The sequence below is a fragment of the Trachinotus anak genome, unplaced genomic scaffold (genome assembly GCF_046630095.1).
Source record: "Trachinotus anak isolate AG129_WGS33_773 ecotype Australia unplaced genomic scaffold, CSIRO_AGI_Tana_v1 ptg000031l, whole genome shotgun sequence".
Classification (NCBI taxonomy): Eukaryota; Metazoa; Chordata; class Actinopteri; order Carangiformes; family Carangidae; genus Trachinotus; species Trachinotus anak.
Window position 1 is genome coordinate 9,296,356 of NW_027273882.1, and position 27,227 is coordinate 9,323,582.

The following is a 27,227-nucleotide window of genomic DNA, read 5'->3' on the forward strand; positions in this document are numbered from 1 at the left end:
TTTCAGGATACATTATGGTTTTACAAGTGGTTTCTCAGATCTGTAAATGAGAAGAACGACAGGTCAAAAACATTCTGAAGAGGAATCATCACAGTTCAAATGTGGGGAAAAATGCATTACAATCATTTTGATATAGGAGGTGATTCCAGAAACACACTATTGCATATTTGGTCTAAGTGGGGTTTTTTTAAAGGCAGATGCTATTTGCAACCAGGGTACAAAGCCAGGGTGGGTTTCCTGGACCACTTCAGTGTGTCAGACAGGAGAAGTTTTGCTATAACGTCTTTCTAACATGGTTAATGTGACAGGATTTATTTTAAATCAAACTTTTCCTAAACTTTACCAAGTAGTTTAGGTGCATACACCTGACCAAACAGTAAAAAAAGAACAGGATAATAAATCAACTAAGTCTAAAATAAGTAGGAAAGAACTTTTCATTCGGGAGTCAGAGCCCAGTCTCTGCAGAAAGTCCTGTACTTGACCCATTCACCCACCAGAACCATCTCTTTATGTCACCTGATTCCTGCGGCCTTACACCTCCATCAGATGGAGTCAGACCTCTGCCAACAAATCACCTGGGCCTCACATGTGAAAGTGTGTTTTCATGCCCGGTTCCATGTTCACCTTTGTTCTCTCCTCAGCTCTCACATTGTGTGAATTTACTAATGAACTGTTCACACGTCGTCGTTGCGTCTGAACATTAACTGTCTTCAGGCTCTGAACTCACGGACTTCATGTTTCAGCCCTGATGTTATTTCACAGAGCCGCAGGCACAGGGTCAGTTTTAAACAAGTGGACGCGCCCAGATGGGGCGGCTGTTACCGCGGTGACCTCTGACCCCGCCCATCCCGGCGGGCGGTGGTTTACCGCACAGACCGGAAGGTCCTGACTGTGTCCCCGCCAGTCGCCGCAGACAGCCCGGCGGAGAGCGGCCCCCGCCCCCGGCTCTCACGGTCAGGATCAGGCTTCATTACCGTGAACATGAAGCTCTGTCGTTTAAAAGTTAACCTCAGAAAACCTGAAAGTTTAAAGTGAGATGGTGAAACTTTCAGATTTGTTCCGCGGCCGAACTCCGTTAGAAAAACCGGCGAAACTTAACTGAAGAAAACTGAGTCTGAGTCTCGAACCTCGACATCATTTAAAGTTAAAATACGTTTAAATCTGCTTTTCCTGAAGACGTCGTTTCAACCCAATTCCACCAAATATACAGACAACCGCGTCAAAAAAGGTAAGATCTGATATAAAATATAAAATGACGTTTTACAGGAATAAAGCGTTTTTGATGAATCTTCACTAAGCCGAATTAACCAGAATAAACATTTTATCTGTACAGTATTTAAAACTGTTCTTTACTTTGTGCGAACCTTTCCTGAAGTGCAAGGGAACATTAATTTGCCAGAGTTTTGAGTGGAGTCTGGTAAGACTCGCACAGAGGAGGCCGGGCTCAGCGCCAGTCCTGTGGGTGGGTCCGCGGCTGCAGGTAAACCAGCGCCTCGAGGCTCCGACAGGTGACTGATCCCTTGTTCAAGCTGCTCAGAGCAACAGTGAGGTTCACTGGCAGTCTCACACTGACAAGCTGCGGAAGAGATGAAGTTGTGTGTTGTGATGTTACCTGTTGTTTAAAGACTCATGGACTCTCAGTGAAACTAGCTCAGCACGTAACATAGAGCTGCAACGATGAATCAATTGATTAATCGACAGAAAATAATCTGCAACCAGTTTGATAATTGATTAATCGTTGTGATTATTTTCCAAACATTAGCTCGTTAAACATTCACATGTGGGGACGCTCACATAAAACAAGACATTTGAACACATCATCACCTGCAGGCTCCTCTGTGTTCCTGACATTTCATAGACAGATCAATAACTGATCAATAAGTGGGCTGGAAGTTTATCACCTGAATCCCTTCACCTGTAATAATCATTAACTCTGAGGAAAGCCACTGATTTACCCTCACCTGTACTCACCTGAACTCACCTGAACTCACCTGAACTCACCTGTACTCACCTGTACTCACCTGAACTCACCTGAACTCACCTGTACTCACCTGTCAGCTGTACAGACAGGTGAAATATTTGAGGCTTAGTTGATGAGGATCTTGTACAGTGTTTTCTCTGCAGGTCCGAGGTCATGTGGTTCCTGATCTAACCTGTTTGTTCTGCTCTGATCTGACGTCCGATCACTGATCAGTGATTGATGACATCAGTCACTTCCTGTTCTCTCATTGATCCTGTGGTTCTGACTGAAACCAACCTGATTTAATCTCCGACAGGAACCTCCTGAATCACCGAGTCATCTATCAACAGCAGAACCGCCCCTGGTCTCAGGTCCCTGGTCTCAGGTCTCAGGTCTCAGGTCTCAGGTCCCTGGTCTCAGGTCTCAGGTCCCTGGTCTCAAGTCTCAGGTCCCTGGTCTCAGATCCCTGGTCTCAGGTCTCAGGTCTCAGGTCCCTGGTCTCAAGTCTCAGGTCCCTGGTCTCAGATCCCTGGTCTCAGGTCTCAGGTCTCAGGTCCCTGGTCTCAAGTCTCAGGTCCCTGGTCTCAGATCCCTGGTCTCAGGTCTCAGGTCTCAGGTCCCTGGTCTCAAGTCTCAGGTCCCTGGTCTCAGATCCCTGGTCTCAGGTCTCAGGTCTCAGGTCCCTGGTCTCAAGTCTCAGGTCCCTGGTCTCAGATCCCTGGTCTCAAGTCTCAGGTCTCAGGTCCCTGGTCTCAGGTCTCAGGTCCCTGGTCTCAGATCCCTGGTCTCAGGTCTCAGGTCTCAGATCCCTGGTCTCAGGTCTCAGGTCTCAGGTCCCTGGTCCCTGGTCCCTGGTCCCTGGTCTCAGGTCCCTGGTCTCAGGTCTCAGGTCCCTGGTCTCATGTTTCAGGTCCCTTGTCTCAGGTCCCTGGTCTCAGATCCCTGGTCTCAGGTCTCAGGTCCCTGGTCTCAGGTCCCTGGTCTCAAGTCTCAGGTCCCTGGTCTCAGGTCTCAGGTCCCTGGTCTCAGATCCCTGGTCTCAGGTCTCAGGTCCCTGGTCTCAAGTCTCAGGTCCCTGGTCTCAGATCCCTGGTCTCACGTTTCAGGTCCCTTGTCTCAGGTCTCAGGTCTCAGGTCCCTGGTCTCAGGTCCCTGGTCTCAGGTCTCAGGTCTCAGATCCCTGGTCTCAGATCCCTGGTCTCAGGTCCCTGGTCTCAGGTCTCAGGTCTCAGGTCTCAGATCCCTGGTCTCAGATCCCTGGTCTCAGGTTTCAGGTCTCAGGTTTTAGGTCCCTTGTCTGAGGTCCCTGGTCTCAGGTCCCTGGTCTCATGTCTCAGGTCTCAGGTCCCTGGTCTCAGGTTTCAGGTCCCTTGTCTCAGATCCCTGGTCTCAGGTCTCAGGTCTCAGATCCCTGGTCTCAAGTCTCAGGTCCCTGGTCTCAGATCCCTGGTCTCAGGTCTCAGGTCTCAGGTCTCAGGTCTCAGGTCCCTGGTCCCTGGTCCCTGGTCCCTGGTCTCAGGTCCCTGGTCTCAGGTCTCAGATCCCTGGTCTCAAGTCTCAGGTCTCAGGTCTCAGATCCCTGGTCTCAGGTCCCTGGTCTCAGGTCTCAGGTCTCAGATCCCTGGTCTCAGATCCCTGGTCTCAGGTCCCTGGTCTCAGGTTTCAGGTCCCTTGTCTCAGGTCCCTGGTCTCAGATCCCTGGTCTCAGATCCCTTGTCTCAGGTCCCTGGTCTCAGATCCCTGGTCTCAGATCCCTTGTCTCAGGTCCCTGGTCTCAGATCCCTGGTCTCAGATCCCTGGTCTCAGGTCTCAGGTCTCAGGTCCCTGGTCTCAGGTCTCAGGTCTCAGGTCTCAGATCCCTGGTCTCAGATCCCAGGTCTCAGGTCTCAGGTTTCAGGTCCCTGGTCTCAGGTCTCAGGTCTCAGATCCCTGGTCTCAGGTCTCAGGTCTCAGGTCTCAGGTCCCTGGTCTCAGGTCCCTGGTCTCAGGTCCCTGGTCTCAGGTTTCAGGTCCCTTGTCTCAGGTCCCTGGTCTCAGATCCCTGGTCTCAGATCCCTTGTCTCAGGTCCCTGGTCTCAGATCCCTGGTCTCAGATCCCTTGTCTCAGGTCCCTGGTCTCAGATCCCTGGTCTCAGATCCCTGGTCTCAGGTCTCAGGTCCCTGGTCTCAGGTTTCAGGTCTCAGGTCCCTGGTCCCTGGTCCCTGGTCCCTGGTCTCAGGTCCCTGGTCTCAGGTCTCAGGTCCCTGGTCTCACGTTTCAGGTCCCTTGTCTCAGGTCCCTGGTCTCAGGTCCCTGGTCTCAGATCCCTGGTCTCAGATCCCTGGTCTCAGGTCTCAGGTCCCTGGTCTCAGGTCCCTTGTCTCAGGTCCCTGGTCTCAGATCCCTGGTCTCAGATCCCTTGTCTCAGGTCCCTGGTCTCAGATCCCTGGTCTCAGATCCCTTGTCTCAGGTCCCTGGTCTCAGATCCCTGGTCTCAGATCCCTGGTCTCAGGTCTCAGGTCCCTGGTCCCTGGTCTCAGGTCTCAGGTCTCAGGTCTCAGATCCCTGGTCTCAGATCCCAGGTCTCAGGTCTCAGGTTTCAGGTCCCTGGTCTCAGGTCTCAGGTCTCAGATCCCTGGTCTCAGGTCTCAGGTCCCTGGTCTCAGGTCCCTGGTCTCAGGTTTCAGGTCCCTTGTCTCAGGTCTCAGGTCCCTGGTCCCTGGTCCCTGGTCCCTGGTCTCAGGTCCCTGGTCTCAGGTCTCAGATCCCTGGTCTCAAGTCTCAGGTCTCAGGTCTCAGATCCCTGGTCTCAGGTCCCTGGTCTCAGGTCTCAGGTCTCAGATCCCTGGTCTCAGATCCCTGGTCTCAGGTCCCTGGTCTCAGGTTTCAGGTCCCTTGTCTCAGGTCCCTGGTCTCAGATCCCTGGTCTCAGATCCCTTGTCTCAGGTCCCTGGTCTCAGATCCCTGGTCTCAGATCCCTTGTCTCAGGTCCCTGGTCTCAGATCCCTGGTCTCAGATCCCTGGTCTCAGGTCTCAGGTCTCAGGTCCCTGGTCTCAGGTCTCAGGTCTCAGGTCTCAGATCCCTGGTCTCAGATCCCAGGTCTCAGGTCTCAGGTTTCAGGTCCCTGGTCTCAGGTCTCAGGTCTCAGATCCCTGGTCTCAGGTCTCAGGTCTCAGGTCCCTGGTCTCAGGTCCCTGGTCTCAGGTCCCTGGTCTCAGGTTTCAGGTCCCTTGTCTCAGGTCCCTGGTCTCAGATCCCTGGTCTCAGATCCCTTGTCTCAGGTCCCTGGTCTCAGATCCCTGGTCTCAGATCCCTTGTCTCAGGTCCCTGGTCTCAGATCCCTGGTCTCAGATCCCTGGTCTCAGGTCTCAGGTCCCTGGTCTCAGGTTTCAGGTCTCAGGTCCCTGGTCCCTGGTCCCTGGTCCCTGGTCTCAGGTCCCTGGTCTCAGGTCTCAGGTCCCTGGTCTCACGTTTCAGGTCCCTTGTCTCAGGTCCCTGGTCTCAGGTCCCTGGTCTCAGATCCCTGGTCTCAGATCCCTGGTCTCAGGTCTCAGGTCCCTGGTCTCAGGTCCCTTGTCTCAGGTCCCTGGTCTCAGATCCCTGGTCTCAGATCCCTTGTCTCAGGTCCCTGGTCTCAGATCCCTGGTCTCAGATCCCTTGTCTCAGGTCCCTGGTCTCAGATCCCTGGTCTCAGATCCCTGGTCTCAGGTCTCAGGTCCCTGGTCCCTGGTCTCAGGTCTCAGGTCTCAGGTCTCAGATCCCTGGTCTCAGATCCCAGGTCTCAGGTCTCAGGTTTCAGGTCCCTGGTCTCAGGTCTCAGGTCTCAGATCCCTGGTCTCAGGTCTCAGGTCCCTGGTCTCAGGTCCCTGGTCTCAGGTTTCAGGTCCCTTGTCTCAGGTCTCAGGTCCCTGGTCCCTGGTCCCTGGTCCCTGGTCTCAGGTCCCTGGTCTCAGGTCTCAGATCCCTGGTCTCAAGTCTCAGGTCTCAGGTCTCAGATCCCTGGTCTCAGGTCCCTGGTCTCAGGTCTCAGGTCTCAGATCCCTGGTCTCAGATCCCTGGTCTCAGGTCCCTGGTCTCAGGTTTCAGGTCCCTTGTCTCAGGTCCCTGGTCTCAGATCCCTGGTCTCAGATCCCTTGTCTCAGGTCCCTGGTCTCAGATCCCTGGTCTCAGATCCCTTGTCTCAGGTCCCTGGTCTCAGATCCCTGGTCTCAGGTCCCTGGTCTCAGATCCCTGGTCTCAGATCCCTTGTCTCAGGTCCCTGGTCTCAGATCCCTGGTCTCAGGTCTCAGGTCCCTGGTCTCAGGTCTCAGGTCTCAGGTCTCAGATCCCTGGTCTCAGATCCCAGGTCTCAGGTCTCAGGTTTCAGGTCCCTGGTCTCAGGTCTCAGGTCTCAGATCCCTGGTCTCAGGTCTCAGGTCCCTGGTCTCAGGTTTCAGGTCCCTTGTCTCAGGTCCCTGGTCTCAGATCCCTGGTCTCAGATCCCTTGTCTCAGGTCCCTGGTCTCAGATCCCTGGTCTCAGATCCCTGGTCTCAGGTCTCAGGTCCCTGGTCTCAGGTCTCAGGTCTCAGGTCCCTGGTCCCTGGTCCCTGGTCCCTGGTCCCTGGTCTCAGGTCCCTGGTCTCAGGTCTCAGGTCCCTGGTCTCACGTTTCAGGTCCCTTGTCTCAGGTCCCTGGTCTCAGGTCCCTGGTCTCAGATCCCTGGTCTCAGATCCCTGGTCTCAGGTCTCAGGTCCCTGGTCTCAGGTCCCTTGTCTCAGGTCCCTGGTCTCAGATCCCTGGTCTCAGATCCCTTGTCTCAGGTCCCTGGTCTCAGATCCCTGGTCTCAGATCCCTTGTCTCAGGTCCCTGGTCTCAGATCCCTGGTCTCAGGTCTCAGGTCCCTGGTCTCAGGTCTCAGGTCTCAGGTCTCAGATCCCTGGTCTCAGATCCCAGGTCTCAGGTCTCAGGTTTCAGGTCCCTGGTCTCAGGTCTCAGGTCTCAGATCCCTGGTCTCAGGTCTCAGGTCCCTGGTCTCAGGTCCCTGGTCTCAGGTTTCAGGTCCCTTGTCTCAGGTCTCAGGTCCCTGGTCTCAGGTCTCAGGTCTCAGGTCCCTGGTCTCAGATCCCTGGTCTCAGATCCCTGGTCTCAGGTCTCAGGTCCCTGGTCTCAGGTCTCAGGTCTCAGGTCTCAGGTCTCAGGTCCCTGGTCTCAGGTCCCTGGTCTCAGGTCTCAGGTCCCTGGTCTCAGGTCTCAGGTCTCAGGTCCCTGGTCTCAGATCCCTGGTCTCAGGTCTCAGGTCCCTGGTCTCAGATCCCTGGTCTCAGGTCTCAGGTCTCAGGTCTCAGGTCTCAGTCTGGATGGAGGTGTTGATGGAACATTAGACAAGAACTGGTTTAGAACGAGAGGAACGTGTTTTTCAGAGAACAGAGCACACACTGACAGCACAGAGTCACAGGACTGAGACTGTGGTGACTCAGTTCTGAAACACTGAAGACCTGCGGGACAAAACCAATCCACATCCACAAACGGTCCTGAGACCAGCAGCTCGTGAAAGAGGACGACCTGTCCAGTGATAATCAGGGTTATGAAATGAAACCGTCTCCAGGGAAAAGAACATTGTGAAATAGAAACAGCTGAAGGGAAGTGAACCTTTCACAATAAAGAGTTGAGTCATTGAGGGGGGCGGGGGGCAAACCATCAGAGCTGAGGTTGTCATTGTCACATCGAGACCTTCTCCCTTTGAACCCTGGGAAACGATTAACTAACCAATCAGGAGACTGATCAATAATTCTGCCCCACATCTCCACAGACCTGCAGGTGGAAGCTGATTGGACAAATCAATGATCAATAAAAACCTCTGGTCTCTTGTCTCTCTGCAGCTTCTCATCATCATGGCAGCCAAAACCAAATGGGGGGCTGTGAAGGAGCAAGTGACCGGAAGCCCCGTCCACGACCCAGACACCACTCTGGAGGCGAATCTGGAGAATGCCAACCCCGAACTGTGCATCCGACTGCTGCAGGTAGGACTGACACCTGGTGGTCAGCGGGATAAACTACAACTTTACAACAGGTTGTTTTTAAAAGAACATCATGTTATCAATATCTGATATTGATCAGAGCTGATCACAGCTGTTCAACAGTTCCACCTGCTGGACAGTGTCACCTGAAACAGGTACAGGAGCCTGTGGCTGACAATATTCAAATCATTTCATTTTATTCATCATTTGTTAAGAGTTCAAAATAAATAAATCATGAAACTTATCTTTGGTTTTAATTTTACATTTGTGAAAAGCAGAAACTGAACTTCAGAATAAATCTGGAGGAAAACATGAATCAGATTTTAAAGATCAGACGTTATTGATCCCTGAGAAACACTGAGTAATATAAACAGTAAATACAGAAAGTGACATATACAGATGTTTGTGCAGCAATGATGTGTTAATTATCTACAGTTTATATGTTTTCACATTTGTATTGAAAATTAAACTTTTGATTATTATTATTATTATTATTAATTAAGAATTAAAATTAACCATGATGAAATGATATGAAAAATGTCTCATTTTCATTTTCTTTTAAAACGATAGTTTAAATGACAGTTTTCACTGAGAGGAAAATAAAATAATAAATACATTATACAAGAAAAATAAATACAAGAAAAGATAAATGACCTGATGAACCTGTGACTGTCCACGCTGCAGTGGATCAACACGTCTACTGAGTCTGAACCAGGTGGACAGACCAGAGACACGAGGACTGAGGACAGTGTTGAAGTGTGATGAGCTGATGAGCACACACCTGTGAGACCACGTCCTGTGTCTCTGCTGCCTCCTGATGAGCAGCTCGTATTTTATTTTGTATAAAATTTATATTTCCTGTCTGAACAAGCTCCTGGTCCCTGATCGCCCCTTGTCCCTCCAGGTCCCCACAGTGGTGAACTACTCTGGTTTGCAACGGAGGCTGGAGTCCAGCGATCAGTCCTGGATGGTGCAGTTCCTTGAGCTGCGAGGCCTGGACCTGCTGATGGAGGCGCTGGAGCGTCTGTCTGGCCGCGGCTGCGCCCGCATCGCAGACGCTCTGCTGCAGCTGACCTGCGTCGGCTGCATCCGGGCCGTCATGAACTCGTCTGCAGGACTGCACTTCATCCTGGACAACGAGAGCTACGTCAGGACCCTGACACAGGGTGGGTGCACCCAGGCCTCCGTCTTCGTTTGACCTTTCCTCCTTCTCCATGTTCTTGTCCAAATATCAATAAAATCCTTCCTGCCTTTCCTCCTTCATCCCTCCTTTGTCTTTAGTTGTTCAGGTGAATTAACACACCTGACTCTGACCCGTGTTTATGATGTGTCTTCTCATTGGTTCTTTTGGAGTCACGTGACCTGTCCTCGTGTCCATCTGTGTGTCCCCTCAGCCCTGGACACATCCAACGTCATGGTGAAGATGCAGGTGTTTGAGCTGCTGGCGGCTCTTGCTCTGTTTGACCCTCAAGGACACCGCCTGGCTCTGGAAGCCTTCGACAGCTACAAGGTACCTGCCCCAGCAGACGCTAGTTGTACTGGTTGTACTGGTTGTACTGGTTAGTGTAGTGGAGAGTACAGTAACGTCCTGGGTCCAGAGGAGCACATTCACATTTGTTCACAATTTGTTGCTGGCTAGTGCCGGGAGCCTCCACCTCGTTGCCCGCCATCGTGGTTTGAGGAGCCGCAATGCTCACGGAGCCGCAACGCTCACGGAGCATACTGAGAAAGTCTTTCTAACCTAGTTTACATCCGGGTATTCCTCAGGTACACAAAATTCACATACTATGCAGTTGGAACGCACAACATACTCATTTTGACGTCACACTTAGTCGTTAGTAGACGTTTCTGAACGCAGCCACTGTCCTCATCCAAGCTTCTCTGGTTAGAATAAAGATAGAGAAGAAGAAGAAGTTCCAAGCTGACCAGTGCTGTGGTCATTGCTAACTTCTTTTCTTCTACTGAGGTTAGCATGCTAACCAGCTAGCCCCAGTCCAGCTGATCACTGTGGTGTCCAGTCTGAGGACGTAGCTGCTCAGAGGACGTATTATCACCTCTTGTCTTGTTTTCACAACAATGACTGAAGCTCTTGATGAGACTGGTAAGTAAACCAACGTTAATGCTAATGCCAATGTTAGCTATGTAGCAATAGCAAGACTTAAATAAAAAATAAAAATAAAAAATAGGTCCTTTAAGTACATGATGGTGGTAATACGTCTGTACTGTTTTTTGAAGTACTTGTAAGAAAGTATTTCTACTCTTTCTGAGTGAGTTCTGTCAGACTGAACCAGACCGAGGTGAAGACCATGACGCAGCAGAGACATGAGGACTCAGGAGAAACTTCATCAGCTCTGAAATATTGTGTTTGTTCAGTTATCAGTGAGTGTGTAAGATGAGGGTGTACCTGCAGATAAGAACCTCGGATCAGATTCAGGTGTGGGCGTCGTCCTGGCACCGACTGCGTCCAGGCTTGTTTTCACCTGCTCTGAACCCAGAACTGGGTCATGATGGGGCACTGTCCTCATGTGTGCAAGATCTTACCTGTCCATCGTTCCTCAATAAAACCAACAAATATCTGGTGTTCTGTGATTCGAGCAGATGAAAAACATTTCTGAGGTTAATTCATGTATCCTGCAGCTGGAAAACATATTCACCTTTGTTTTACCTGCTCACGCTTTATGCTCTTCTGTGAATGTGTAGAAATGAAATTAGAGCTTTTGTTCCAGTTTGACCGCACTTTGTCTTTTCTCACATTTAAAGTTGAGACCTTGGTTGAAAAGCTTGACTGTGATACTGTGTCAACGTCTCTGAGCTGTTGAATTTCCTGTGTTTGCGTTCAGAGTCTGAAGAAGCAGAAGTACCGCTTCAGCGTGATCATGAACGAGCTTCACGGCACCGATAACGTCGCGTACATGGTGACGCTGATGAGCGTTGTCAATGTGCTGGTGTTTGGACACGAGGACCTGAGGAGGAGGGACCGACTGCGACAGGAGTTCATTGGTAACTGACTGGAGTAAAGAGAAGCACATCAACATTACAGTTGTTTACAGACAGAACAGGAGGAGAGTGAAGAGCTGGGAGGTTTCTGATGGATGCCATAGGTGATTCCTACCTCGAGTGGTTGCTATGGAAACGTAGGCTTTTCTGTGTGAAAACACAAATGCCAAAGATGTTTTTGAACAGGGTTGCCACTCTGTAGTTTGTCCACCAGAGAGCAGCAACATGTCTCTTTTTACAGTGTGAGGTGGTTGTTGCATTGCTTCTAGTGGTTGTGAGGGCTTCCTAGTTGGTTGCTAAGGTGTTACTAAGTGCTTGTTAGGCTCACAACAGGTGGTTGCTGGGTAGTTGCTTGGTTGTAACAGATGGTTAATGGGGCATTCCTAAGTGGTTGCCAGGGCTTTCCAGTTGGTTTCTATGGCATTAGTGAGTGGTTGCCAGGCCGATAAGAGGTGGTTGCCATAGTGTTTCAGAAGGGCTGGATGACGTGCAGAAAAATCATGTTGTGATTATTTTGACAGCTGCCTGGGTGATAACAGGTCGTTGTTGTCTAGTGGTTGCTATGGTGTCAACATCCATCCATCTCTGTGATGATGTGCTGGAATTATGGGATGTTTCCTTGCTGTTGTGGTGGATTAGATTGAAGTGAAGATCAGGATCAGATTTTCTCACTGTTGTTACAGGACTGCAGCTGCTGGATCTGCTGCCCAGACTGAGGTACTGAGTTCATCTCTCTTTTAAAACATCTCTTCAATAATCAATAATCAATATGTGTCCATCAGTTTGTGACATTTCTCTGTCTCCAGGGAGACGGAGGACAAGGACCTGAACATCCAGTGTGATGCATTTGAGGAGTCTCTGACGGAGGACGAGGAGGAGATGGAGAGACTGTACGGAGGCATCGACATGAGCAACCATGAGCAGGTCTTCACCTCGCTCTTCACCAAGGTAACTACACCTGTAACTCCTCCTCCTCCACCTTCAACATGTTCACATGTATCCCCAAACTCCTTCACCTCACTCTTCACCAAGGTAACTACACCTCCACCCCCAACACCATCTTCAGCACCACGTCCACTTTCACCACCTTCACATCCAACCTGGAGTGTCGTGGTCCTCAGACTGGTCAAGTGGATCTGTCTCATCCTCAGGTTGTTGCTCCGGTCAGTGTCGGAGCCTCAGTGTGAGATGCTTCTCTTCGAATGTGTTTTTGAAACAGAAAGTTTTGGGAGGAGTATGTCATGTCCCTTTATGTAGATAAAAAATATTTTGATAATAAATTCAGTACATGGAATGTATCATTGTCAGCTGGGAGACATGGGAGAGTATTATGCATTCTCAGCAGCATTTACTTTGCAAAAAGCATGACAATCTTGATATTAACTCTATGTGCCACAACAAAACTAAAACTGCCAGTTCTGCTGTACCAAAGGTCACATGTGGTCACATGGTAGCTGTGAGCCACCTTGTATCAGGGAACACAAAAACTGAACGCATCAAGGCACACAGCTTCTAAGACTACAGTGAAATATTTAAATGGTGTATTATCCAGAGCAACTTAAGTGAATGAGTGTGCACACCATATATGTGCCACGTCATGAACACCAGACACGCTTCATCCAGACACAGATCATCAACTTGTGTGGTCATTGTGTGGTCATCGTGTGGTCATTGTGTAGTCATCATGTAGTCATCGTGTGGTCATTGTGTAGTCATCATGTAGTCATTGTGTGGTCATCGTGTGGTCATCATGTAGTCATTGTGTGGTCATCGTGTGGTCATTGTGTGGTCATCATGTAGTCATTGTGTGGTCATTGTGTGGTCATCGCGTGGTCATCATGTGGTCATCATGTGGTCACTGGGGAAGAAGACGGTCTGTAGACATCTGCTGGGCAGCAGTGAGGCTGATATATGGCTCAGTGTCCGGCTGGACCATAACTCAGCGGCAGCTTCAATGTTGCCAGTTTCGGTCATGATGCTGTCCTGAACCAGACACTTATGTGGCTCTGCCAGACACCTCTGGTTAAAAAACTTCCAACCAGGCAGCTCGTATCCTGTGTCCAGAGTACGCCACATATCTGAAGCCATCTCTCTCTACTGTTTGAATGGGCACCATATCCTTTGCTATGTATAGCGTGGAGCCCTAGTGATATCTTTGCATCTCTTACTGGTCTTGTCGTGTGGTGTAGCAGCGGTAAATGATGCCTGGAGTGACACCCGTGTGGTTATGGGACGTGCTGCACTGGCGCTGCTGGTTGACATCTGGCTGGTTTTGGCCCGATTGCATCTTCATGTTCACGAGCAGGCGTGTTTTTTAGGTGCTGGAACTGGTTGCTTGTGTTTCCACCTTTTGCTATCACGGCACGGCGACAAAGCTTGTATAATACTGAAGTTTGCTCCATGTCGGATGATTTAAAACCAGCCAGTTTCAAATAACAGAGGTGGTGGTGTTTTACTTTTTAATTTGCTACAAGACATACTATACAACTACAAGTATTCAGACTACAGCTAAAGCTTTGAGGGAAATAAAATGATTTCACAGGCTGATGTGTAATTAGGCTGTTTATCTCTCACAGTGTTGACTGTATTGCACAATCCATGTCGTGGTGCACTATCACACCAGTGATGACTATGGCACCGGTGCACCGCCCACCCCTACTCGGGGCTGCAGCTCAGAGGAAGGTGTCTCTGTTAAACCAGAAACTCTGCAGCATGTCAAGATTCATTCTCACATATTGATACTCCTCATTTATAACATTAACAGTCTTGGAACATTTGTGTTCAGTGACAGTAAAGTTGAATCTGATGATTATCCAGCTGTTCTCTGATGACATTAGATAGATAGATAGATAGATAGATAGATAGATAGATGACTTTATTCAACAAAACTAAAACTGCTTTGTAAAGGATGCTGAGTGTCCCTCCCTCTGTCCGTCCAGGTGTCCAGCAGTCCGTCCTCGGTACACCTGCTGTCTGTGCTTCAGGCCTTGTTGTTGGTGGATCCAGACAAAGCCTCTGTCTGGTCGGCTCTGGAGCTGCTGGCTGACCGAGCCACTCTGCTGGCCCAGGACCGTAAGTCTGGACTTCAAGAATGATGCCCTCAGTAGAGGTCTTCATGAGTCAGACCAGATCTCATTATCCTCTGGGCTGATCAGAGGGGTCTCTCTGTCTTTATAATGAACGTATGCTTGTTAGGTTTGGGTGGGTTCTCTTACTTTGTTGTCCTGACTTTAGGGTTGTTACGATTATTCAATCAGTCAATTAATTGATTAGTCAAATAAAATAAAATAGAAGTAGAGTAGTACTTTAATAATCCTGCAGCCGTTTCTGAAAGTTTTCAAGCTGAAACTTTTTCTTAATCTTCGTTTTTTCAGACAAACAAATTTGTGAATCAATGATGCATAGAGAAAATAATCAGCAAATTCATTGACGATAATAATAATGGTCACCTTCAGATCTATAACTGTTCCACTGGTCTGTTTGGTTGTAGCTGATGTGGATTCTGTCGACTGTGTGCTGGAGAGGCTCCTTCCCCAAAAGTCCCTCACAGCCAATCACAGGATCCGAACCATTGACAGGGCGGTACAGACCCGACTACCTGACAGTCCTCCTGGCCAATCAGAGACTCGTGTGAAAGATGCCACGACAACGCCAGCTGCAGCAGTATCTTCTCAAACTCCTCCCACTTCCCCCTCTCCTGGTAAGGGAGCTCCACCTCCTCCCCCTACCTTACCTGGTATAGGAGCCCCGCCTCCTCCCCCTCCTCTACCTGGTATGGGAGCTCCTCCCCCTCCTCCCTCTCTACCTGGTATTGGAGCCCCACCCACTCCCTCTCCTCTACCTGGTATAGGAGCCCCGCCTCCTCCCCCTCCTCTACCTGGTATGGGAGCTCCACCCCCTCCCCCTCCTCTACCTGGTATAGGAGCCCTGCCTCCTCCCCCTCCTCTACCTGGTATAGGAGCTCCACCCCCTCCTCCCCCTCTACCTGGTATAGGAGCTCCACCCCCTCCTCCCCCTCTACCTGGTATAGGAGCCTCACCCCCTCCCCCTCCTCTAGCTGGTATGGGTCCTCCGCCTCCTCCTCCTCCTCCAGGTGACATCATCGTAGCCCAGGTATTTCACGGTCTGGGTATGTCATACGACAGCCCCGCACAGCACACAAGCCCCACCCCCTGCCCCACCCTGCGTATGAAGAAACTGAACTGGCAGAAGCTCCCGTCCAGAGCGTTGAAAGGTCAGTGATCGGAGGTCTTTGTAGAGGACTTGTCCTGATCCTGTGGGTCAGGTCCAGGATTCTGGTCTTCACTTGTGGACCTCTTACATCTGCATCTGTCTGCAGCTCATCAGTCGCTGTGGACATCAGCATCTTCAGACTCAGTGGAACCAGATTACTGCAGCATCGAGCAGCTCTTCAGTCTGCCTCCAACTGAGACCAAGACCAGAACCAAAGCCAAGACCGAGCCCAAAGGGGTTTTTATCTTTCTTTTATTTGTATTAAATGTTGTTGTTTTGGTTTTTATGGAGTCAATCAATCGATCAATCAATCGATCATCTGTTGTCTCTATCCACAGATTTCCTTCATCGATGCCAAGAAAAGCCTCAACGTCAACATCTTCCTCAAACAGTTCAAATGGTGACTAATTCACTTCAGCCAATACAAACTCATCTCTACAATGACATCACAGTCAGTCCTAAGACTCATGAGACAGGTGGAGGACAGGTGAACTCTCTCACCTGTCCTCCACCTGTCTCACCTCTTCATCTGTTGTTTACTCGTCCCTCTTAGTCTACCTGTCCTTTACCTGTCCATAAACTGCCCTTTATTTCCATCCTTGCTTTATAAATGTCTGTTACGTCTCACCTGTCCTTCACCTGTCTTTTATCTACTTCACCTATCTCACCTGTATTTGAACTTTTTTCTAGCTGTCCCTTATTGTCTCACTTGTCCTTGACCTGCTTAGTTTCCTGTCTCACCTTGGTGTCTGTCTCTCCTGTCTCACCTGTTTCCTGTGTGTCACCTGCAGTTCCCACGAGGACTTTGTGTCTCTGATCCGGAGAGGAGACCGATCCAAGTTTGATGTCGAGGTCCTGAAACAGCTGATCAAACTGTTGCCAGAGAAACATGAGGTCAGAGGTCACAGGGACACTCAAACACCTGTCCTACACATGTCCTTTACCTGTCTTTCACTTCCCCTTCTTGAATAACCTGTCCTCCATCTGAAAATTGATTTCTCCTCCCTTCACTCGTTTTATTTTTCCTGCCTCACCCACCCTTCCTGTTACCTGTCATCTACCTGTCCTTTATTGTCTCTGTTGTCCTGCCTGTCAATCACTTCTCACCTTGACATGTTTGTTTGCTGTACCTCCTCCTTCACCTACTCTCTCACCTGTCCTTTTCTGGCCCCACCTCTTTTTCCTGCCTTTTTTCTGTCCCCTCCAGCCTTCATATGTCTCACCTGTGATACACTTGTCCTTTTGTGACCATACCTGCTGTTTACCAGTCCTATCTGTCCTTCGCCTGTCTCACCTGTACTATTAGTTTCTCAAATGTCCTTTACTTTTCTTTTCTCTTGCCCCTCCTGTACTACCTATTTCTCTTACCTGTCCATCACATCTTTCACCTGTTCATCTACCCACCCCAGCTTCCTTTCCCAGGATCACCTGTCCTTCACCTGTAATTCACCTGTTCTGCCCAACTTGACATTTTACCTGTCCTACCTGCCCCTCATTCGTTTCACTTGTCCATCACCTGCACGTGTCCATTTCCTGTTTCATCTTCTTCTGTTCTAAATGTCCATCAATTCCTACCCATGATTTACCTGTCTGTTGTCCCACCTATCATTTACTACTTGTCTCACCTGTCTCACCTGTCTCTCTGTCTCCTACTTGTTCTTCATCTGTCATTTTGGTGTCCTTTACCTGTCCTTCATGTTTGTTGTGTCTCACCTGTTAATCACCTGTCTCACCTGTCCCTCCTCAGATAGAGAACTTGAAGTCTCACCAAGCAGACAGGGACAAGTTGGCGTCTGTGGACCAGTTTTACCTGCAGCTGCTGGACGTCCCCAGGTAGGAGGAGAGCACCACAAACACACCTGTCTGCTGCCAGACACATTTACCTTTGATGGTTGTGTTCACCGTTACTCTGTGTGTGTGTGTGTGTGTGTGTGTGTGTGTGTGTTGTAGTTACTCTCTGAGGATAGAGTGTATGTTGCTGTGTGAGGAGAGCAGCTGTGTGTTGGAGATGCTGAAGCCCAAAGTTGAAGTGCTGGACCAAGCCTGTCAGAGTCTGTATACACAACAAATACACACTCAACACAATAAACACACAGGACAGAGTGTAGATTACAGCAATAGTGACACTGGTTCTGCTTATCTGTTCCTTCCTGTGTGTTCAGGTGTGAGGGAGAGCACTCGGCTGCCCAGCTTCTGTAAACTTATCCTGAGTGTTGGAAACTTTCTGAACTATGTGAGTCTGTTGTTAAGCAGATGTGTTGTATGATGTGTTGTATGATGTGTGTGATGTGTTGTATGATGTGTATGTGATGTGTGTGATGTGTTGTATGATGTGTGTATGATGTGTATGTGATGTGTGTGATGTGTTGTATGATGTGTGTGATGTGTATGTGATTTGTGTGTGATGTGTAGGGCTGGGTGTCAATCAAAATTTTTCGATACCGGTACCAATACCGATACCTTCACTTCAATACTGGTTCCTGAGCGATACTTTTTTCGATACCAATTTTATAATATCAATTCTAACAAAAAGGAAATTACATTAGACATAACAGTACAAATCTTCAGTTTTATTTTTCAGCTTAGTATTTTTCCAATCCAAGCAGTTTTCTTACAGAAAAAATTAACAACAAATAATTTAGATGAAGCAGAGTCCAGTGGTGCAGATTTTGAATTATGCCGCTCGGGCTCTGTAGCATCCACAGGCTGACTTGAATGCTGAGAGGAGGATGGTTGCGGTCCGCCCTTCTTGCAGTCAAACACGGAGCAACTTTCTGCTCTTAAATTGATTTTGTGCACGGTCAAATGCTTCATTAAATTAGTCGTGTTGCTGGCCTTAGCAGCAATGACTTTTTGGCATATATTGCATCGTGCACTATTGGCATCAATCTTGGTCAAATGGAGCCACACTTTTGACCTCGGTGGCATTGTTTAACCGGTTCGACAACACACACACACACACACCTACAGTTCCCAACGCAGATACACGTGAACCCCGTCTGTGGGCGTAACCACATTTTCCTGCCGCAAAGTGTAACGTTAATACAGCTAATCGAGGGTAGCATGATCAGTTCTTGATCACGTGATTAACCTCTGGGTACCGAAACTTGGCACAGAAAGATGAGGCATGTTTTGATACTCGGTACTACTGAAGCATTTCGGTCGGTGCCTTAAAAGAACCGAAGTTTGGTACCCAGCCCTAGTGATGTGTTATATGATGTGTGTGTGGTGTGTGATGTGTGTGTGATGTGTGTGTGATGTGTGTGATGTGTGTATGTTGTGTATATGATGAGTGTATGATGTGTATGTGATGTATGTTGTGTTGTATGTTGTGTTGTATGATGTGTTGTATGTTGTGTTGTATGATGTATGTTGTGTTGTATGTTGTGTTGTATGTTGTGTTGTATGATGTGTGTGTTGTGTTGTATGATGTGTTGTATGGTGTTGTATGATGTGTTGTATGGTGTGTGTGTTGTGTTGTATGATGTGTTGTATGTTGTGTTGTATGATGTGTGTGTTGTATGTTGTGGTGTATGATGTGTTGTATGTTGTGGTGTATGATGTGTTGTATGATGTGTTGTATGTTGAGTTGTATGTTGTGTGTATCAGTTCCTGTGTGAGTCTGAGGATCAGCAGGCTTCAACAATCTGTGGATGATCTGATTTGATCTAATCGGATGTGATGTCATCATTTGTCATGTGACATCATCATGTGACGTGTTGTGTGTACCAGGGGACTCACACGGGGAACGCTGAGGGTTTTAAGATCAGCACTCTGCTCAAACTGACAGAAACTAAAGCCAACAAGACCAGAATCACCCTGCTGCACCACATCCTGCAGGTAACACACCGGAACCAGACCGGTCGTAGTGGTCATACTGGGACGGAACCAGCACTGTGAGACTGTGTGATGTTTTCATGCAAATGTTCTACATACTGTTACTGTTTGTGATCAATAGGAGGTGGAGGAGAACCACCCCGACCTACTGAACCTGCCGGACGATCTGGAGATCTGTGAAAAGGCTGCTGGGTAAACTGATGACAGGTTAAACTTTCTCTCTGTTCACTGTAAGAACCACAAAGAACCCACAACTAGAACTTCACAAAGGAAACTGTAATGGACCCATATCTGCAGGTCTCATGATATTCTCCACACCAACAGTGATCTGATGTTCTCCACCAACAGAGTTCTGTCAGAGACGTTCTCTGAACTGACATTGTTCTCTCAGAGACGTTCTCTAAACTAACAGTTTTCTGTCAGAGATGTTCTCTAAGCTAACAGTGTTCTGTCTGGAAACATTCTCTAAACTAACAGTCTTCTGGCAGGAGATGTTCTCGAAACAAACAATGTTCGGTCAGAGACGTTCTCTAAAGTAACAGTGTTCTGTCAGAGATGTTCTTTCATACTTTGGACATTGTGATGAGATGTTAAATGTCGTTCTGTGTGTTCTTAAAAAGTCTTAATTAAACGTGTAGTAACTGTTGGAAATGTGGAACCGACAGTGGAACCAGAACCACAGGAACAAACAGACTCTCTGTCTGTCGCAGGTTTAATGTGGAGTCAATTCAGTCTGAAACAAACACTCTGATCAAACAGCTGAAAAACTCTGTGACCAGAGTTTCCTCTTCATCTGATGACCTGAAGGAGCAGTACCTGTCCACCATACAGGTAAGGCAGACCTGCCTCCACCCCCGACAGGACGATTTATTAAGTGTTCTTTAACCTGTTCTTCAGAACATTATCTTCACTTTGTATTTTACAACGAATCACTGACAGACTCAGTAACTTGTTTTTTGGTATAAGTCTGGTATGGGAGAGTACTCAGCTGCTCTGTTTGGTCGTCTTCTTCTCCTGTGGTCTATCTTCAGGAGAACCTGCGCTTGTGTGAGCAGCTGCAGCAGCTGTTGTCCTCAGTGGAGGACAGGAGGACAGATCTGTCCATCTACCTGTGTGAAGACAGTGGCAACTTCTCCCTCGACGAACTCTTCAACACCATCAAGACCTTCAGAGGACTGTTCCTCCGAGCCATCAAGGTCAGCCAATCACAAGGCAGCACAGCCAGCAGCCAATCACAGGGTAGCCCGGCCAGCAGCCAATCATAGGGCACAGTCAGTGTGAGGAGAAGGAGAGACTTCCTGTCATGGAAAAGCTCTAAAGAAGAAGTGACCCTGATGTTTCCATCATATCCTCATCTTATTGATCATCATTCATATTGAATCAATAAAAGACCAAGAATGTGATTGACCCAGAATCACAGCTGTGAAACATCTGGACTGTGGCTGCAGACTCAGACTCACAGCCGGGACATGTCTCTGTTGTGTTGATGCTCACTGTCCTCTTCACTGTCAGGAGAACGGGAGTCGTAGGGAGCAGGAGAGGAGGAGGAGGCAGCAGGAGGAGGAGAGGAGACGCAGAGGAGATGACAAGATCGGTGAGTCCAACACCATAACTCCACCTGAAATCAGGTTCAGTCTGTGTTCAGATCCTTTAAACCAGAACAGAGACGGGGACTCTCCTGGTCCATGAAACCAGGTTAGAGGAGGCTCCACAGCTGCTGAACTGTGTCAGAACCAGAATCTAACAGTGAGACAGGTCTGAGCTCTGTGATTGGATGTTTCCTGGGAGTCGTAGTTAACCCGTCCACAGGCTTCTTGTAGCAGTGACACGTGACTCAAGCAGGAGAGGTTCATGTAAATCCAGGTCTGTGTGGACCAGGAGAGTCAGACTCCACAGCTGGGTCCCTGCAGAACGGTTCATGTCCTCCTGTCGTCCTCCAGTCAGGACGGACCTGTCCAACCAGGATGGCGGCTGCATCATTGACAACCTGCTGGCTGAGATCAGGAAGGGGTACAACCTCAAGAAGAGCAGATCCCGAGCTGAGAGGGGCAGCAGAATCCAGGGTGAGGACTGTGGGATTGTTTAGTCTCTGACCTTTGACCTTTTGTTCCTGAGTCTGTGTTTCACTGTGTTGTTGTTGTCAGATCATCCTGGGGTCATACAGAGGTCAGTGGCTGTGGACGAAACCGATTCTTGTGTTTCCAGCCAATCAGAGAAACCTGTAGGCCCTCCAGGGACAGTCCAGGTTCCCACAGATCCACCAGCAGAAACAAGACCAGAACCGGAGTCAGCCGAAACGGACAGCAGGTCCATGGAGACCGAAAACCTCCCTAAACTCGCCTTCCCTACTACTGCTGACACTGAGGGGGATCAGGGTCAGAACAGAGTCCAGGACTCTGAGGTGGACTCTGGTCCTGGCCCAGAGGCCAGTGTCAGAGCTCCCGCAGGAGAGGAGGTCCAGCTCAGACCAGAGGATCCAGGAACAAAGGAAGATTTAAACGGGAACGAGGAGTCTGAGTTTCAGGAGATCATATCATTAGAGGCAAAAACCATCGAACACCACGATGACCCAGATCCTGGTCCGGACAGACCAGCCAAGTCCAGGACCGGTTTAGCAGGTAAAGTCTGAGGGGCGAGCTGAAGTCTGGGTTGTGTTTCAGTCTGCCTATCAGGGGGGTTGTTCAGAAACACATTTTGGGATAAATGTTTTTTAATTTTTAGGTTTGTATCAGAGTTTTATGTTTTTACTCAAAGGTCTGGGTCTGAGACCTGTCTGAGGTCTTAGGTCAGGTATGGGTATGGGTCTGGGTCTGAGGTCTGAGGTCTGAGGTCTTAGGTCTTAGGTCTTAGGTCAGGTATGGGTATGGGTATGGGTCTGGGTCTGAGGTCTTAGGTCTTAGGTCAGGTCTGGGTCTGAATGGGTGTGATGGGTGATGATGATGATCAGGACAACGTCCGATCAAACCAACCAATCAGAGCTCTTCTTTGGCCTCCAGGAGCAAACGCTGGATCCAAGCGCTGGAAGACGAAGAGAGAGTGTGTGTCTCAGTGAGGTGAGAGCAGAGCTGCCCTGAGCTCAGTCTGTCAGGCTGCTGCAGACGCAGACTAAATTCAGGGCAAAACATAAAAAATTTAAACGACTCCTGTGACTTTTTTTTCTGATGATTCTACTTTTTTATTTGTTAATTTCCTGCTGATCTTTCTTCTTCTGTGTTTCCTGTCCAGATGGATGGAGGATGACTCGTCTCCATGGCAACAGGACTGGACATGTTTTAGAAAATCTGTTTTAGAAAATAAAAATTGATCAAAGAGAAACAAATTCATTTTATTTTTCTGTTTGAAGTCAGTTTACCTGAGCGGACAGGTGAGTGAGGATCTTGAAGTGACTCAGCTTTTTTCCACTGACCCTTCACAAACTGCACCTCTAAACCTGCTGCTTTTAATCTGGTCTGATCTGGATCCTGGACCCAGACTGGTGGATTTATTCAAGTCTCCAGATGTTAAAATGTGAATGTTTTATTCATGTTGATGTGATAATAACCTGAGTCTTGTTGGACTTAATAAAACATGTGAAGACAAAAATATAATTAATTATATTATAATAATTATCAACAAGGCTAGAGAGCCCCACTGTTGCTGATCCCCCTGATCCCCAATTGCACCAATCACCAGAAAAAGTTCCTTGTATGTGAAAACATACTTGGCAATAAAACTGATTCTGATTCTGATTCTGATTCTGATAATTATATTATTGACCACGTGATCAATAGATTAAAAAGAAAATAATCAGCAAATTAATCAGTAATGAAAAACTAAATTAACATCATCATCATTGTCGTCGTCTCTTCAGACAGAAACACACAGGAAAAAAGCTGAGAATAAACCAGGGCACGACACAGTAATCCTTTCAAAATAAAAGCCTCCCCCAGCTCAGCTTTTAAACAGTCAGAGAAAGTTTTTTCTGTCAGTGTCTTCAGTTTGTGTTGGGTCAGGTCAGAGGTTAGAGTGGATCACTGTCTGTAAATCAGCCTTTTACAGCCTGTGACGCCACTGAAAACAGTTTTTTCTTGTTTGTTCTGAAAGGAAATTACAATTACATCTGAACTTAACCCTGAATGTCAGCTTGTTTATCCTTAAGGGTTGTTGTCATGACGACCTGGACTGCAGGAACAGTACCTAGTGATGCAGAGAAACAGCACCCCCCAGCGTTTTACTCGTTAAAGACACATGGACAATGTTATAAAGCAGCTCAGTCACTGGTTCACAGCAGCTCAGTTACTGGTTTTAAAGCAGCTCAGTTACTGGTTTACAGCAGCTCAGTCACTGGTTTTAAAGCAGCTCAGTTACTGGTTTACAGCAGCTCAGTTACTGGTTCACAGCAGCTCAGTCACTGGTTCACAGCAGCTCAGTTACTGGTTTACAGCAGCTCAGTTACTGGTTTTAAAGCAGCTCAGTCACTGGTTTACAGCAGCTCAGTTACTGGTTCACAGCAGCTCAGTTACTGGTTTTAAAGCAGCTCAGTCACTGGTTTTAAAGCAGCTCAGTCACTGGTTTTAAAGCAGCTCAGTCACTGGTTCACAGCAGCTCAGTCACTGGTTCACAGCAGCTCAGTTACTGGTTTTAAAGCAGCTCAGTTACTGGTTCACAGCAGCTCAGTCACTGGTTTTAAAGCAGCTCAGTTACTGGTTTACAGCAGCTCAGTCACTGGTTTACAGCAGCTCAGTTACTGGTTTACAGCAGCTCAGTTACTGGTTTACAGCAGCTCAGTTACTGGTTTACAGCAGCTCAGTCACTGGTTTTAAAGCAGCTCAGTTACTGGTTTACAGCAGCTCAGTTACTGGTTTACAGCAGCTCAGTCACTGGTTTACAGCAGCTCAGTTACTGGTTCACAGCAGCTCAGTCACTGGTTCACAGCAGCTCAGTTACTGGTTTTAAAGCAGCTCAGTCACTGGTTCACAGCAGCTCAGTTACTGGTTCACAGCAGCTCAGTTACTGGTTTTAAAGCAGCTCAGTTACTGGTTTACAGCAGCTCAGTTACTGGTTTACAGCAGCTCAGTCACTGGTTTACAGCAGCTCAGTTACTGGTTTACAGCAGCTCAGTCACTGGTTCACAGCAGCTCAGTTACTGGTTTTAAAGCAGCTCAGTCACTGGTTTACAGCAGCTCAGTTACTGGTTTACAGCAGCTCAGTTACTGGTTTTAAAGCAGCTCAGTTACTGGTTTACAGCAGCTCAGTCACTGGTTTTAAAGCAGCTCAGTTACTGGTTTACAGCAGCTCAGTCACTGGTTTACAGCAGCTCAGTTACTGGTTTACAGCAGCTCAGTCAGTCACTGGTTTACAGCAGCTCAGTTACTGGTTCACAGCAGCTCAGTCACTGGTTCACAGCAGCTCAGTCACTGGTTCACAGCAGCTCAGTTACTGGTTTACAGCAGCTCAGTTACTGGTTCACAGCAGCTCAGTTACTGGTTTTAAAGCAGCTCAGTTACTGGTTTACAGCAGCTCAGTTACTGGTTTACAGCAGCTCAGTCACTGGTTCACAGCAGCTCAGTTACTGGTTTTAAAGCAGCTCAGTCACTGGTTTACAGCAGCTCAGTTACTGGTTCACAGCAGCTCAGTTACTGGTTTTAAAGCAGCTCAGTCACTGGTTTACAGCAGCTCAGTCACTGGTTTACAGCAGCTCAGTCACTGGTTTACAGCAGCTCAGTCACTGGTTTTAAAGCAGCTCAGTTACTGGTTCACAGCAGCTCAGTCACTGGTTTACAGCAGCTCAGTAACTGGTTTACAGCAGCTCAGTTACTGGTTTTAAAGCAGCTCAGTCACTGGTTTTAAAGCAGCTCAGTTACTGGTTTTAAAGCAGCTCAGTTACTGGTTTACAGCAGCTCAGTCACTGGTTTACAGCAGCTCAGTTACTGGTTTACAGCAGCTCAGTCACTGGTTTACAGCAGCTCAGTCACTGGTTCACAGCAGCTCAGTCACTGGTTCACAGCAGCTCAGTTACTGGTTTACAGCAGCTCAGTTACTGGTTTTAAAGCAGCTCAGTTACTGGTTTACAGCAGCTCAGTTACTGGTTTACAGCAGCTCAGTCACTGGTTTACAGCAGCTCAGTTACTGGTTCACAGCAGCTCAGTCACTGGTTCACAGCAGCTCAGTTACTGGTTTACAGCAGCTCAGTCACTGGTTCACAGCAGCTCAGTTACTGGTTTTAAAGCAGCTCAGTCACTGGTTTACAGCAGCTCAGTTACTGGTTCACAGCAGCTCAGTTACTGGTTTTAAAGCAGCTCAGTTACTGGTTTACAGCAGCTCAGTCACTGGTTTTAAAGCAGCTCAGTTACTGGTTTACAGCAGCTCAGTTACTGGTTTACAGCAGCTCAGTCACTGGTTTACAGCAGCTCAGTCACTGGTTTTAAAGCAGCTCAGTTACTGGTTTACAGCAGCTCAGTTACTGGTTTACAGCAGCTCAGTCACTGGTTTACAGCAGCTCAGTCACTGGTTTACAGCAGCTCAGTAACTGGTTTACAGCAGCTCAGTTACTGGTTTTAAAGCAGCTCAGTCACTGGTTCACAGCAGCTCAGTTACTGGTTTTAAAGCAGCTCAGTTACTGGTTTACAGCAGCTCAGTCACTGGTTTTAAAGCAGCTCAGTTACTGGTTTACAGCAGCTCAGTCACTGGTTTACAGCAGCTCAGTCACTGGTTTACAGCAGCTCAGTCACTGGTTCACAGCAGCTCAGTTACTGGTTTACAGCAGCTCAGTTACTGGTTTACAGCAGCTCAGTTACTGGTTTACAGCAGCTCAGTTACTGGTTCACAGCAGCTCAGTCACTGGTTCACAGCAGCTCAGTTACTGGTTTACAGCAGCTCAGTCACTGGTTTTAAAGCAGCTCAGTTACTGGTTTACAGCAGCTCAGTTACTGGTTTACAGCAGCTCAGTCACTGGTTCACAGCAGCTCAGTTACTGGTTCACAGCAGCTCAGTCACTGGTTCACAGCAGCTCAGTCACTGGTTTACAGCAGCTCAGTCACTGGTTCACAGCAGCTCAGTTACTGGTTTTAAAGCAGCTCAGTTACTGGTTCACAGCAGCTCAGTCACTGGTTCACAGCAGCTCAGTTACTGGTTCACAGCAGCTCAGTTACTGGTTTTAAAGCAGCTCAGTTACTGGTTTACAGCAGCTCAGTTACTGGTTTACAGCAGCTCAGTTACTGGTTCACAGCAGCTCAGTTACTGGTTTTAAAGCAGCTCAGTTACTGGTTTTAAAGCAGCTCAGTTACTGGTTTACAGCAGCTCAGTTACTGGTTTACAGCAGCTCAGTCACTGGTTTACAGCAGCTCAGTCACTGGTTTTAAAGCAGCTCAGTTACTGGTTTACAGCAGCTCAGTTACTGGTTTACAGCAGCTCAGTTACTGGTTTACAGCAGCTCAGTCACTGGTTTACAGCAGCTCAGTTACTGGTTTACAGCAGCTCAGTTACTGGTTTTAAAGCAGCTCAGTCACTGGTTCACAGCAGCTCAGTCACTGGTTTACAGCAGCTCAGTTACTGGTTTTAAAGCAGCTCAGTTACTGGTTTACAGCAGCTCAGTCACTGGTTTACAGCAGCTCAGTTACTGGTTTACAGCAGCTCAGTCACTGGTTTACAGCAGCTCAGTCACTGGTTCACAGCAGCTCAGTCACTGGTTCACAGCAGCTCAGTTACTGGTTTACAGCAGCTCAGTTACTGGTTTACAGCAGCTCAGTTACTGGTTCACAGCAGCTCAGTCACTGGTTCACAGCAGCTCAGTTACTGGTTTACAGCAGCTCAGTCACTGGTTCACAGCAGCTCAGTTACTGGTTTTAAAGCAGCTCAGTCACTGGTTTACAGCAGCTCAGTTACTGGTTCACAGCAGCTCAGTTACTGGTTTTAAAGCAGCTCAGTTACTGGTTTACAGCAGCTCAGTCACTGGTTTTAAAGCAGCTCAGTTACTGGTTTACAGCAGCTCAGTCACTGGTTTACAGCAGCTCAGTCACTGGTTTTAAAGCAGCTCAGTTACTGGTTCACAGCAGCTCAGTCACTGGTTTACAGCAGCTCAGTCACTGGTTCACAGCAGCTCAGTCACTGGTTCACAGCAGCTCAGTTACTGGTTTACAGCAGCTCAGTTACTGGTTTACAGCAGCTCAGTTACTGGTTCACAGCAGCTCAGTCACTGGTTCACAGCAGCTCAGTTACTGGTTTACAGCAGCTCAGTCACTGGT

At 48.2% G+C, this 27,227-nt stretch overlaps 1 protein-coding gene across 2 annotated transcripts; it reads left to right on the top strand.

Annotated features, from left to right (window-relative positions):
• Positions 1-23,231, top strand: LOC139612137 (inverted formin-2-like). 2 transcript variants are annotated; one of them, XM_071467378.1, is made up of 24 exons: positions 1-1,228; positions 7,801-7,941; positions 8,843-9,104; positions 9,333-9,448; positions 10,779-10,938; positions 11,619-11,652; positions 11,742-11,883; positions 13,875-14,007; positions 14,426-15,169; positions 15,275-15,405; positions 15,507-15,568; positions 15,960-16,062; positions 16,916-17,001; positions 17,119-17,219; positions 17,331-17,401; positions 18,901-19,008; positions 19,127-19,197; positions 19,716-19,836; positions 20,037-20,201; positions 20,518-20,599; positions 20,946-21,068; positions 21,150-21,623; positions 22,002-22,058; positions 22,231-23,231. In XM_071467378.1, exons 2-23 carry the CDS (start codon positions 7,813-7,815, stop codon positions 22,055-22,057), a joined length of 3,474 nt encoding a protein of 1,157 aa, XP_071323479.1. In that variant the 5' UTR covers positions 1-1,228; positions 7,801-7,812; the 3' UTR covers position 22,058; positions 22,231-23,231. The 2 variants fall into 2 exon arrangements, with proteins under 2 accessions (XP_071323479.1, XP_071323480.1); XM_071467379.1 differs by lacking the exons at positions 20,037-20,201; positions 20,518-20,599; positions 20,946-21,068; ... (1 more) ...; positions 22,002-22,058; positions 22,231-23,231 and having other exon boundaries at positions 19,127-19,212; positions 19,716-19,837.
• The last annotated feature ends 3,996 nt before the right edge of the window (positions 23,232-27,227 follow it).

What these genes read in the sequence shown, in the direction of transcription:
- LOC139612137 (XM_071467378.1), top strand. Translation starts at nt 7,813, where the DNA reads ATGGCAGCCAAAACCAAATGGGGGGCTGTGAAGGAGCAAGTGACCGGA. An exon ending in TGTGCATCCGACTGCTGCAG is followed by an intron (nt 7,942 to 8,842) that starts GTAGGACTGACA and finishes TTGTCCCTCCAG; the next exon opens with GTCCCCACAGTGGTGAACTA. An exon ending in AGTACCTGTCCACCATACAG is followed by an intron (nt 19,837 to 20,036) that starts GTAAGGCAGACC and finishes GTCTATCTTCAG; the next exon opens with GAGAACCTGCGCTTGTGTGA.